At 47.3% G+C, this 14,472-nt stretch overlaps 1 protein-coding gene across 6 annotated transcripts in view; it reads left to right on the top strand.

Moving 5' to 3' along the window:
- The window catches only part of Ten-a (Teneurin-a transmembrane protein), a 587,521-nt gene that overhangs the window by 566,512 nt on the left and 6,537 nt on the right, over positions 1-14,472 (top strand). For 4 of the 6 annotated variants that reach the window (XM_076371185.1, XM_076371184.1, XM_076371188.1 and 1 more), the window contains 10 exons: positions 375-401; positions 5,945-6,064; positions 8,390-8,574; positions 8,976-9,127; positions 9,554-10,212; positions 10,303-10,538; positions 10,617-11,716; positions 11,794-12,016; positions 12,146-14,136; positions 14,211-14,394. In XM_076371185.1, the coding sequence (XP_076227300.1) occupies positions 375-401; positions 5,945-6,064; positions 8,390-8,574; positions 8,976-9,127; positions 9,554-10,212; positions 10,303-10,538; positions 10,617-11,716; positions 11,794-12,016; positions 12,146-14,136; positions 14,211-14,394 (4,877 nt within the window). The remainder of the gene's footprint in view (positions 1-374; positions 402-5,944; positions 6,065-8,389; positions 8,575-8,975; positions 9,128-9,553; positions 10,213-10,302; positions 10,539-10,616; positions 11,717-11,793; positions 12,017-12,145; positions 14,137-14,210; positions 14,395-14,472) is intronic. The other 2 variants (XM_076371186.1, XM_076371187.1) reach the window with 2 other exon arrangements.

The raw sequence follows: 14,472 nt of genomic DNA, 5'->3' as shown, positions 1-14,472 counted from the left end.
GAGCACTCGATTTCGCGACGATACGTCGCCGATTAGATAAATCGCAAAACTGAGAGAACCTCCTCGAGCAACCGTGGTCCCGGAAGCCGTGCTCCTGGAACCAGCAGGGTCCAGAGGGTCTACGGAAAAGAGGATCCAGAGGTCTCGGACGGTCTCCACGCTCGGTCTCGAGGGGTTTGCGCGCGTGAATATCGATCGTTCCCACGCGTAAACGACACCGTCGCAATCGACGATCGTTAATAGTGGGACCGTAAAGATGGCGGAAACGATTGCTCGCGCGATGTTGCATACGCTCGTCCGTTTTTTGCCCGCTACACGCGGGTTCTGTGACCGTGGTAACGCCCTTTCTTCTCGTTGGTTTTTCCCACACGTAGTACGTTCTGGAATTCCTTTACACCGTGGTAAGTTGCAGCTCAAGCTCTCGCTAATCGTTCATTATCCTAACAACTTTTTTTACAAAAAAAAAAAACAAAGATATGAAAAAAGTAACCAAAAAAAAAGAAATGCAAAAAGAAAAGAGAAAGTACCATCTATTGCTCGTTTCGCTCGTACATTCATCTTACATGTTTTTTCGTATGTCCCGTATTTGTATCTATCTATATATGTATACGTATGTTACCACCTTTTAGCCTGCGTTTTTTCGAACTGTATGTTTTGTTCCTTCTCTCATTTTTCTTCCATTTCGATCACCCCGTGTCGCCTCATGTTATATACCCTCCCCTCGCCTGTTTTGTCGAATTCAGTTATCTCGTTCGTCGTTTTGTTCGCCAGTGTTTGATCATACCCTCGCTTGTTCGACTCGTTGCCTCCTTCGATATGATTTCTCTTTCTACCAACTATCTCTATCTTTCTTTCTTTCTCTCTATCTCTTCTTCTCTTGTATCCCGTATCTTTGTTTGATTCTGTCGCTCTCTTAAGCTCTCTCTTTTTTTCCTGTACGTACCTGTCTATCTGTGTATCTGTTTCTGTCGTTCTTGGGCCCTGTGGCTACGTTCGTCCGGCGTTGAGTTCCGACAAACCGTAACCAACAACTTTCAATGTGTACTTTAAAGTTTTCAAGTTTGGTATTCTCATGAAACTCGTACAAGTATGATCGATACGTTGCAACAGATATAGTATGTATTTGATTAATGGTTGTAGCAAGTTTCTCTCCGCGCAAAGATGTCTTCAAACGTCTTCGACCGAAAGAGTTCGCAGCTCCCTTCGACTGTGCATTACAAAAATTCCTTGTCGATTCGAAAAGAATTGGTTCTTCTTAGCTCGGAGTTAGTTTGTCGAGATGCGAGCATGTTTCGCTTGGTTTGGAACTGGAACTTCCGTCCACGAACGAAAGCCAGAGCGTCCCCCGTTCACACCTACATTAAAATGAAACTACAATCGTACGAATTGTCTCTGTGTTATCTGTGATATGTCGTCGGTATGTTGTCAATCCCTGCCGTCTCGTCCCGTTCTGTTTTTGTTATGTATTGTCTTCGTGTCCCCCTGTTAGCGCTAAGTTTAGCTACCATCACCGTCCCGTTAAACGGCAATAGTATGTTTGAGAATCGTGTACTTTATGAAATTCGATCTCTATATTATATACATATATATTTATATATATATTATATACCTGGTCTTGTGTTGTTTTGTGTTGCCAGGCTTGCACTTTTATGTACGTAACCAAAACCCTTGTCTCGAGTTTGTCTCTAGTGAAACTTTGTCCCTAGCATTCACACGAAACGCTGACTTTATTGCGCGCCTCTTGTTGCGTCCAAGACTCTTGCGTTCCATACCATATATACTTTTTCTTTTTCTTCAATTGTTCCTTTCCGACGTTACGAATCAATCACGATTGCTGACGATGAAATAAATATAGTGATCACAACGAGAAAGCCACCGAAAAAAAGTGTGTACTTCACCAAAAAGAGATACACGACGACGTGAAACGACATACGGATAATTAAAAAACCAAAAAAAAAAATAAAACAGTAATAATAATAAGTCAAGGTGAAACGTATTACGCCACGTCGATTTTTTGTATTCGAAACCGACGGATCGGCTATGTACGATCACGTGTAATAATCGGGGAACAACCGTCACACAGCTTTTACGAAAAGTACCCGATCGACCATTCCCTCCTTGTCCCTTGTCTACGTCTGTTATCACCTGTCTTACAATGTGCCAACAACCCCGTACACCAAAGCCCTGTGTCTGTCTTGAACCGATCCGTGCTATCTAAAACCCACCGAAAGTAATTATCATATATACTCACCAACCGAAAAAAAATAAAAAAAAAAATACAAAATGTAAAAATTATCAAAAGAAAAAGAACAAAAGAAAAAGAGAAAGCAACGAAGGAAAAAGAACACTACGAAATACCCTCTTCTTGTATAATAGAGATTATCGATTCAGTCCGATCGACCGTTCGGTCGTGTTCGCGTCTGCCGTATACCGGGAACCATTTTGTCGCCGCGTTGCGTCGTCCGCCATTACGCGACGGTAACCGGGGATTTCGGTTCGCGCGTAAACACGCGGATCCCCGTGGATGGATCGGAGTAATCTCTGTGTATAATCTACGGGAGTAGTAGTCGAACGGTAAATAAAAGAGAGAAAAAACGGAACGGAAGAGAAAAATTGAAAGCAAAGAAGATATCGAAGGCGCAGTGGGGAGAGAGAGAGAGAGTGAGAGAGAGAAAGTCTCTCTGGTGTGCCGGGTGAAAGAGACGAAAAGACGTCGACGGGGAACGAAACGGAGAGACAGAATCGGCACGTTTCGCAGTAGTGTCGCGCGATTTCTCTCTCTCTTTGCCGGGACACCGACCGTTCGCTTTTTATTTTCTTCATTTTCCATCGTTCGATCTATACACACGCGCGCCGCGTACACACGTGCGCGCTGCCGTTCGAAAGTTTGGAGCGCCGTTACGACGGACAAAGCTTTTTTGTGCGCGCATTGTTCTCCTTACTTTTTCCATTGATTTTCGAATACGCTCACGGTATTTTCATCCTGCCGGCGCACACCATCGCGCGCGTTATATTAATAGGGTTAATTAGTACGGTGTATAATATGTTTGTGCAGGCGACATCTGTGTGCGGATAAGGCTTCATTTATTTAAACCGACAGAACTGCGCTCCAAATTTTCAACAGCGGCGCTCTTCTACAGGGTGTTCCTCGTAACACGGAGGTGCCGCGATAATGGATTCTAAACGGGAAGATAACGAGAGGACAGCTTGTATTCGACGCATATCCGATAGTTATTCTCTACTGTTATCATCGGAACTTTGAAACATCGTTATTCAAAGGAATCAATGCCCCAGAAACTTTCTCTGTGCTTGAAAAATCATACGGAATCGGAAATACGTTACGCAAATGTCTTTTTAGTAGTCCGACGTCCAGAATCCATGCTCGCAGTTCCTTCTCAAAGCTCGATTCAGACGAGCGAGTTTTGCCTCCGCGCTCGCCGAGATATGGGGCATGCATCTCCCGAAGAATACTAGAACGAGACTGCAAGACACGTGCAGCATGAACAAACGTGTGCATAAAACTTTTTTTTATGCATGCGCTCATTTGAAGCTAACTAAAAGATGCGGGGGATTCCGATGAAAAATGCTGCATTCGGAAGTCGCGCTGTATCCGAACCGTAACGACTCTGTATTAACATTTTCTTCCATAGTTCTAATCGTTAATGTCTGCGATAAAGAAATAACAATTGCATTATAATTCTTTCTATATGTTCCGGTAACTTTCGCCTTGGGAGCACGCGCAGATGCACGTTGTCTGCTGAAAATTACGCGCAAAGCTCGCTCATCCGAATCGCAATTAAGAGGAACACGCCGGCCCGGTTTCTCGGTGTCCGCCGCTGTAAGAAAGAACTCTCGCTGTGTCCGGGACCTCCGATCAAACGAATTCGCTCAATGGTTTTTCCGTTCTTCATTCTTTCGATTGGTTCACTGTTGCGTTACCTTTTTTAGTTTTGGAAACCGTTCAACTATGGTTTGGACTTTACCAGTAGTGACGACTGTGCCTGCCACCTTGCTGTGCTCGTACTTGGAGGATCAGCACCCGGGCATGTTGTTTGATCCCCAAGTCACCGAATGGTGGCACGGTGCGCGCAGCGGAAGGTCCCTCGCCGGGACGAACCTCGTAGCCTAGGGTCGTCCATCTTACCGTTTTCACTGGGGGGAGAACGTGCGATCCTCCAAGAACGAATCATGACACCCCATACGCAATCCCTTAGGGACCGATTAATATATATATATTTACATAACGAACGCATCGTTGTAGCTTGTTAGGCCGCCCAGAATTTATTCTCGTTTTATTATAATAGAGGGTGATCGTTAGGGGATCGTTCGAGCTTCGCGGTGACTTGTCCTGGTAAATTGGGGTTCTGTCGGGAATTAAAATGAGATACTTCAATTTTCTATTATTTTCCGGGAGTTTGAATTGAGATTGGATTTATATGCAGAGTTGACTTTTGATGTTGATGTTTCTGTTTGAGATAGGATGCGATTTGGGCCACCCTAACGAGCTGCATACGCGTGCGCGTGATACACCGCATATTCTATATATTATTCTTCTTATTATTATTATCTACCTACCTATATCGATCTCATTATATTCAGCACAACACAGATCGCTTAAATTATATTCAGCTTAAACATACTCCAACTTTATATATCGCAGATAATCCAGCCCTCAGATTTTATACTTACCATACTTTTCATTACGCCTATTACGTATCTATTACATGATATATATGCATGCGTTCTACTCTCACGAAAGTACCGAAAGAAACAAGACACCCTCGCCCTGCCAGACCCCCAAAAACAAACCCCTTTATTTACCTGCCTCAGAACGATCGTTCTACTTCTATATATATATATATTTTTTTTTTCTTTGTTTGTTTGCCGAATGATCTTCTACTTTTTGATTCCCCGAGCCCTTTGAAACAAAAGAAAAAAAAAAGAGAACGACAATGCTCGAAAGACATGAATCCAAGCACAGACATGAAACCAAGCAAAAAAGTCAAAACAGAAAAGAAAAGAAAAAAATGTTTTCAAAAAAAAAAGTGAAAAGAAAAGTCACGAAAGAGAAAAAAAAAGAAAAGAAAAAGAACAAAGTAAAGTGAATGAAAAGCAAAGAGAAAAAAAAAAAACAAATACACACATATATCGTATGTTCCCGCTTCGTTGCCGATATGTACGCGCGCGTAGCGACCGACCGACGAGCGCGAGATAACGCTCAATGGCGAGGCATAGAGTCGCCCCGCGTGTTCCCATTGTTCCGTTTGTAAAATCAATTTGTATCGCTTCCCGATTCGAGCGGAGGCATTAGCTCTCGCCGTGCGCGAGCCGACGGGTACCGCCGGCCTTCCAATGGAGTTGCGGATCGTATTGGCAGCGAAGTGAGAATATTGGATCGCATTGAACCGTTGACCGCGGAAGCTGATTTGACAGACAGAATCGATTGTTCGCGCTCTCGCCGTCTGCCCTTAGGATACAACCGGTAAGGGGCGGGAGGTAGGGACGGGAGGAAGAGACCGATAGATACAAGGGAGAGAGATGGAAGGCTGCTCGTTAAATTGATTCGATCTGTGCCCGGAAGCCGCTTGGCCTCCACGAAGATGAAGTTCGACGCGTTGACCGCTGCACTAATATTTAGGGAGGACGCTGTTGAGACTGAAACCCGAGTTTGGAAAATATATCAAGACTTTCGCTTCCTTCAAAGTTTCATTCGGTTCGATATTTCGGACAGTAAATTTGTTAGAGATGCATGTAGCAGTAACGAGGAATTCAGTAGGTTATGTTGATGCTGTTGAAACGCGTTAGAAATATGGTGATGTATCCTATGGCGACAGTTCGTTATTTACGTTACATTGTGACAATTCGAATCAGCATTCCGCGGCGCAACGGGTCAACGATACGATCCGGCTTTCGGAGGCACGGATATATTTTTGATTTGTAACAGTCGAGTGGCGGTGATGCGAGGACAAGTTGTAACCGAGCAAGGAATCGGAATAGTAGGCATCCGGGTGTCCGTGGACAGGGACTCCCGCTTCGGGTTCACGTTGACCAGGGCTGATGGATGGTAAGTAGAACTTTTCCTTTATTTTATGTAAACGATGTAAGTCATAGGATTATGAAAGCTGATACCGATAGAATTAGTGGGAAATTATCACTGAGATCGATCAATGAAATACGAATTTCTATGCTTCTCTTCTGCGCTAGTAGGACATTCTTAAATTGGTGTGAAGATGATCTCGGGCGCATCGGCGTATAGAAGAAGCGTGCTCGAAGCTCGATGACGCGTCTCTCGTTGATTCAAATAGTTGGTTAGATGAGTCTCTTCATTGAGACCGGTTCGTCCTCAAAGGTACCATTTCCGTAGACTCAATTCATCGCGAACTTAAGCGACGTAGCCTATATTGTGCTTTAATCAAGGGATAAGTGACAAGATCTCTGTTAGAAGTGCCGTAGACAGCGAGACACGCTGTGCGCGTACCATTAATTCAAGAATGTCGTACGAGTCGCCGGCAAAGATCCTTCCATTGAGGGAAGTATTCCGCTTTAGACAATATTACCTCGTAGCTCGAGAAGAATACGCTCGCGTAGCAGTCTGCGCTCGCAATCAAGCACGCAAAGATGGCACGACGTTGACAATCGATGAATCTTTAAAATCCCACTAAAGTAAAAACGAATCTCGAATTACATTCCATAGAATCCGAATTCAACAGCTGCGCGTTTATTGAAATCGGGAAACAACGGTCCAGAGCATCGACCTATTAGAATCCCCGTAATTCGATCATTTCGCATCGCGATCGTATGGTACGAACGTCGAGGCACGCATTATCCTTTCCTCCCGCGGACGATGATGGTTCCGCGCCGGAACATCGGGGAACCGTATGCGTGACATTAGTATTTGTGCACGATGATGGGTGGGAAGCGTGCACGCCAGCTTGGACGTTCTTCGTAATAGGATCAAGGCTGTATTGTAATGAAGGGCGGGAACGGAGACGCTGGAAACACCTATACCTAACAGGTATATAGTAATCCCGGCGAGGATAATCCTGAAACACGGAGCCGGAGGAGTTGGCCCGGCAAACCACATCAAAGCCCCAGCTAATGATGTCGAAAGCTTCCTAATTACTCCGTGCAAACCTGCGTGATTAGTCCGACCTCCGTTCCCGCCCCCTCCCCCTCCCTCCGCCCCACCATTCAGTCCCGATAGCTGTCGAAATTTTACCATAATACGGTGAAACTACGAATGCGAGATTGCATCGCGACGAAATCCACCGTTGAACTCGCCGGTGTGACGTTACCGCGCGCACGGCCGTGCCGGGCTAATCCTGGCGGAGCTTGGACCCCGGCCGAACCGTTCTATTCACCATTAATGAATACACGGGCTAGGGCTGATAGATTGCTAGTTATTATCGCGGACTGTGCCAATAAGTATGTGCGCCAAACGTTTGACGATGCTTGTCTGCGAGTAGCGCGACTTTCCGTTAAGTCCTCCTTCGTCCTGTCCGGAGTCGAGCACTCTGTTTCTGCTTCCAATCAGATTTGAGCAAGGAAATGGTACAAGAAATAGAACACGTTGAATGCCGCACGATTTCATTGAGCAAAATACCCAAATCGAAAGAATATATTAAATCAATTTGATTGAATTGTTATTATTGCATGTTCATGTAGCTGAATGTCACATTAGTATATAAATCTCCAAATAATCGTCTGAGTGAACTATAGTAATCCGATTCGGTTAGGGGTCACCTTCACCCCCACGGCATTCAACGTGTTAACCCCATGGCGTACTATTTACTTTCGTTACTAAGCTCGTGTAATATTTTACTATCGACAATTTGTAAGAAATGCAACAAAATTTTCCATTCTACTTCAGGTGGGAATTTCATTTGAAGATAATACATTGATAGTAGCAGAATAGTTGTTTGCTTTGATCCGTGGGTAATTAACGTCAAGGGGTTAAAATTCAGTTTTGAGATTTGAGGAAACGGCAATAGCAGATAGCTTTTCAACAGATAACGATAAAGATAAACGATTCCACGCGTATACTAGAATTTAAGCACTCCGCATCGTCGAAATTGTTCCCAAGTATTTATTCGTTTAACTAATGAAGTGTTAAACGGGTGGAAAACAAGAAAACGACGGTTGAATTGGTAGACGATAAAGTTCAAGCCCGGGGAAACACGTTTCCCAGCGCGATCCCTGAAACAATGAGAAGCGGAAATCGTTTGCGGGTCATTGCGACAAGTATTTCCCGACAGTTATCGAAAACTATCCGTTCTCGAATTGGTCACGGTTGAGGAGAACCCGGCGCGTATCCTTTATCGATCGCGTCGCACCGCGACGCAATACCGGAAGCGGTATAGTTTGAAATGCATTTACCTACTTCGATCAGGTTTGACGTGCTGGTCAACGGCGGCGGTGCAGTGACGCTTCAGTTCCAGCGGAGCCCCTTCAAACCCCTTACGAGGACCGTGTTCGTGCCATGGAATCAAATAGTGGTTCTACCTCCTGTGGTGATGACCCTTAACATGGACGGCGAGTCCCATAAATCGAACCAACCCCCTAGCCCAGCTGTCGGTAAGTATTAACCCCTATATTATATCTCCTTTTTATTTTCCTCTTCATTTTTCGTATTTCTTTCACGTTATATCGCGTTTCCCATTATCGACGCGATTAACGGGACGAATAAACGGTCCAACGGTTTCGTGTATGTACCACGATGCGTGTCGAACATGAATGTATGTGTATATCCGCGGCGATCTCGTAGTTTCCTTTACGTTACCCGTTCCGTTCTTATCTGTTCGTTACTTCATTTTGGAGATTGTGTGTCTTAATCGTTGCTCTGCAAACTGGCCGATCACCCGCATAGAGGACAGGATTCATCCGTGACGTTGCTGAACGTGTGTGCCGTCTTTGTTCCGTCCTTAAGTGTTTTATGTTTTTAAGTTCCTTACCATTTATGGCGTACAATATAATAGGCTTCCCAGGGATCTCCATGGGACTCTTTAGCGAGCACGGCCCGTGCCTTGAGCACGACCACGAACTGCTGAGGCCGATCATTGTCAGCACCTGGATGCCGGAGAAGGTGGGCGGGCTGCCTGGCAGGAGTCTGGTGTTCGCCGAGAGCCAGGTAAATTGAACTAACATACTCATTGCTAAAACGTCGCAAGCTCACTTTCCTAAATGCTCAATCTAATCAAGCTGACAAATGATCCTGTCTACGTGTTTAAACTCTCTATAACAGCGTTGACAGTCTTACTCTATCTGATCCATTTACATAAAGTTCAAAGTATGTTTCATCGAATGGTATAAGATTGAATCCAGTTACCCGACGCTGGTCATCACAGTCGACGCTGAAACGCGAAGATCAGACGCTGCATAACAGCGGACACTTTGCACCAGATTTCCTCTGGAACTCTGTGCCCGCATCTGCGCGTCCTCGAAGTCGGTGGCGAAAGCTGTTCCACGGGGCTGATTTAAAATTCAAATGTCCCCGGGCAGTCGGTCCCGCGGCCGTAAACAACATTTTCGAGTGACCAGCTGACCCTACTTGCAGATCGTTCAAGAGAGCATCGCGATTCCGGGCTCGAACCTACACTTGATGTACCAGAGCAGCCAGGCGGCCGGTTACCTGTCCACGGTGAGGATGCAGTTGACCGGGCCGCTCATTCCGAAGTCGCTGACGCATGTGCACGTGCACGTGGAGATCGAGGGCTCGCTGCACACCAAGACCTACGAGGCAGATCCGAATCTGACGCACACGTTCGCCTGGAATAAGCGGAACGTTTACAAGCAGAAGGTGTACGGCGTGGCGCAAGCCAGAATCTCGATCGGCTATCAGCATTCCACTTGCCGCTCGGTGATATGGGAGACCCAGACGGCCACGCTGCAAGGATTCGACGTGGACATCTCGGACATCGGCGGCTGGGGCCTCGACATCCATCACCATTACAATTTCCACGAGGGCATCCTGCAGAAAGGCGACGGCACCACGCTCCACTTCAAACAGTATCCCCGCACCGTGAAGGTGGTGATGGGTACTGGTCTACAGAGGAGCCTGGTCTGCCAGGACTGCAACGGCCTCGCCAAAGACGCGAAGCTACTGACCCCGGTCGCACTTACCAGCGGTCCGGACGGCAGCATCTACGTCGGAGATTTCAATCTAGTCCGGAGGATTACGCCAAAGGGAAATGTCTACACCGTCTTGATCTTGAGGTGGGTTCGGGCATTTTCTAAACCGCGGAGTCGGCTGTTCGATAATCGCTTCGATAAGGGATGATTCATGTTCACGTTTCGATTTTACAGCGCGACGCAGGTAGCCTACCAATACTACCTCTGCGTATCCCCAGCCGACGGACACCTGTACATTAGCGACCCCGAGAAGCATCAAATATTGAAGGCGTTGACACTGGAGGTGGTGCAGAATCCTAGCATCAACATCGAGCCGGTTGTCGGAAGCGGCGAGAGATGCATTCCTGGAGACGAGAGCCACTGCGGCGACGATGGCCCAGCTATTCGTGCCAAGTTAGCACATCCTAAAGGTGATTACTTGTATCGAGTGTTGAAATAACCTTGTTTATGTTACATGTTAACTAAATGAATCTCCGGTGATCCGATAGGAATCGCCATAGCAGCCGATAAGACGATGTACATCGCCGACGGTAGGAACATCCGAGCGGTGAATCCCGACGGTATCATCCACACCCTCGTAGGCCACCATGGTCATCATAATCACTGGTCCCCAGCACCTTGCGTGGGCGCCATACCTGCCCATCAGGCTCAACTTCAGTGGCCAACCGGATTGACTTTAAGCCCGTTGGACGGTTCTCTGCACTTTATCGACGACAGGCTAGTCCTGAAACTTACCAGCGACCTCAAAGTGCGTGTCGTAGCCGGCACGCCGCTGCACTGTGCCAGCAGCAGCAGCAATGCCAACGACGGGGACGCGTCCAAAGCGAATTCCACGAACGTCTTGAATCCCAAGAAACCTGATGAAGTGCTTGGCTCCGTCTTGGCAGTTGGCTTCAGCCCTACCGGTGAACTCTACATAGCCGAGAGTGACTCTCATCGCGTGAACACCATCAGAGTGGTGGATAGCTCTGGGAAAATGTCGCATTTCGCAGGGCAGCAGCAGGAACGACTGCGCGGCCAATGCGAGTGCAACAACACCACTCCTAGCACCAAAGATTTGGAGAGTTGCTCGTGCACCGACGACACGAGCAGCACAGAGACCCTTCTGTCGTCTAATGCCAAGTTCACTGCTATATCGGCGATAGCGATCTCTCCCGATGGCGTGCTGCACGTGGCTGATCAAGGTAGCCTGCACATTCTCGCTCTTCAACCATACCTGCCGAACCACGACGAGAGTGGCGAATTCCATATACCGTTCCCGCCTACCAACGAGATCTACGTGTTCAATCGATACGGTCAACATAGCTCCACCAAGGACCTGACGTCCGGCAAGACACGTTATTCGTTCCTGTACAGTAAAAACACGAGCTTCGGCAAACTCTCGACTATAACCGATAGCGCTCACAATAAGATCCAGTTCTTCAGGGACTACAGCAGCGTCGTCAGCTCCATCGAGAACACTCAGGACCACAAATCTGAATTGAAGATCTCGGCTGTCGGGTTCCTCGAGATACTCTCTGAAAGAGGTAGAGCTGAAATCGTTTTCGGGTATGACGGATCCACCGGGTTGCTCACCAGTCGATCAGGAGTAAGTGTACAACGCTAGTTTTCGAAGTGTTCGGCGTGTCTAGAATGTGTTTGAAACGTTTGCGCGTTTTGTTCCAGGGCGGAGAGACGTATATATACAATTATGACGGTCTGGGACGAGTCACAGACGTCATTCTACCTACCGGCGAGAAACTGAAGCTATCCTCGGACTTGTCTGATAACGAAGGTTTGTCCGTGAAGGTGTCCGCGCCTCTGCAAGCTCTCTCGAAGGGTGACAAGCAACGGGAAATTGAGTACGAGATGAAGAACGAGAGGTCGAAGGTGCTGACTATCACTGATGGTAAGTTTGAAATGTTCGATGCACTAGAGAACGTTAGATTAAGAAACAGACTAGGATACCCTTTAGCCAACTTAATAGTTGCTCCTATTTTCCTATGAGAATTAACGTTTATTGTGTTCATTTCATCAGATGCCAAGATCAAGAAAGCCATCGCTTTCACTAACAGCAGCCTCGAGGTCCTTCTGCCGGGCGGTGGGAGAGTCCTCAGTGCCCCAACCACGAAACACCCGCTATTAGAAGCTGCATTGCCAGTGGAGGCGGAAATGTTACCGATGTGGAGCTACCAGCTGATGTCTCTAGGGGAATTAACGAACACGATGACAACCACGTACAACTTAGTCGGCGACGTCAGTCATTTCCAGCAGACGCTGAACAGGGAGATCTGGGTGAACGAGACGAGAGTGATAGGCGTGGAGTTCGAGCAAGCTTTCAGCCGTGAAACGTTTTACGACAAGACTAGGAACCCTCTGCTGACTGTCACTTTCGACCAAGCCGGATTACCCCTGACATGGCAGCCGCACGAGCAGGGACACAACCTCAGTATAACGTACGACAGGTTCAACCGCATAGAGAGCTGGAAATGGGGTGCTTCCGACGAATCCTACGGCTACGATCGTCATGGTCAGCTGGCCGAGGTGACCAACAGCCAAGACGGCACGAAACGTTACACTTACAACGACTTCAACATGCTCTCGAAGATCACTCTGGCCAGCGACAGACACTTCTCTCTGCAGTACGACGACGACGGTGGTTTGCGTCATATTATCCTGCCGTCGGGAACGAAACACTCGTTCTCGTGTCAAGCGTCTTTGGGATTCCTACGAGTAACATACACTCCTCCAGGCAGCACTAGGGCTTATCTTCAGCACTACAGTCACGATGGCAACTTATTGCAAACCGTGTTCCCTGGCGATGGAGCGAGGATCGTCTACAGGTACCACACTTCGGGACAGTTGGCGGAGGTGGTGCACGGGGATGGGAAGAGCGAAATCAGGTACACCGAAAGCGGACTCCCGTCAGCGGTGATTCACTCCGAGAGGGACGTCGAGTACAAGTGGGACTATCAATTCAGCGCCGGCTTGCTGGTAGAGGAACGTATCGATTTTGGCGCTAAGACTGGCCTCAGCAACGCCAAGTTCACTTTCGATTACGACTCGAACTTCCGGCTGATCAACGTTCAAGGCAGAATAGGCGGCCTGACACTACCGGCGCACACCATGGCGTACAGTCCTAGAACCGGCATGTTGGAGCAGATCGGTCAGTTCAAAGTGACCAGACCTCAGACCAACGAGACCACTGTGTTCGATGGTACAGCGTTGTTCTCTCGCATCACCGATGACAGGTACTTAGAGACTCAGGTGACTCTCACGATTCATCAGTTAGAAGTATTCAGAATGGAGTTCACTCACGATTCTCGCGGCAGAATCAATCAGACCAGGACGTACACTCGTAACGTAGGCGTGAACACGTATACCAACGTGAAGAATTATACTTGGGATTGCGACGGTCAATTAAGCGGGGTCGAGGGCCAAGAGCCGTGGTGGTTCAAGTACGACGCCAACGGGAACATGTTGTCGTTGACGTACAGAGGGAACACGATACCCATGGAGTACAACAGCATGGACAGAATAGTGAAGTTCGGCGATGGTCTTTACAAATACGACAACAGGGGGTCGGTAGTGCAAAACGCCAGGGAGGAGAGGTTTTATTATAACGCTAAAGGTCTCCTGGTTCGAGCTATCAAACGCGGACGCTTCGATGTGCGCTACTATTACGATCATCTCGACCGTTTGGCCACGAGGAAAGATAACTATGGAAACGTTACTCAGTTCTTCTATAATAATCAAAAGCGTCCCCTCGAAGTGAGCCAGATATACAGTCCGCGGGATACGAAATTGATGTCGCTGGTGTACGATGACAGGGGACACCTCATCTACGCACAATTCTACAGGCACAAATATTATATTGCCACCGATCAGTGTGGCACTCCTATCATGATCTTCAGTCAATACGGCGAAGTGATCAGAGAGATCATGAGATCACCCTACGGACATATCGTTTACGACTCCAACCCTTATTTGTATTTACCTGTCGATTTCTGTGGAGGACTGTTGGATCAGGTGAGACAGAGTTGTAAGTGAAAAGGATGTTCTGTGCTGAGTTTTTGTACTTCATCGTGAACTTCGATTTACAGGTGACGTCGCTGGTACATATGCCAAACGGTAAAGTGTACGACCCATTGATTGGAAAACAGATGTCTCCTTTGTGGGAGAACGTCCTGGACAGAGTGGACACTCCAACACACCTGCACTTGTATAGGTTTAACGGGAACGACCCTATTGATGTCAGGCATACAGACAGACCAAATCAACCCACAGGTAAGGACACTGTGTCTTCCATGAGCAATTGCTTTGTGCAAGATTAATAGCTTGTCCAGGTTCAAGTCAGATCAATAC

This window comes from Nomia melanderi, chromosome 10 (genome assembly GCF_051020985.1).
Source record: "Nomia melanderi isolate GNS246 chromosome 10, iyNomMela1, whole genome shotgun sequence".
Taxonomy (NCBI): domain Eukaryota; kingdom Metazoa; phylum Arthropoda; class Insecta; order Hymenoptera; family Halictidae; genus Nomia; species Nomia melanderi.
This window is presented reverse-complemented; position numbering and strand designations above follow the sequence as displayed.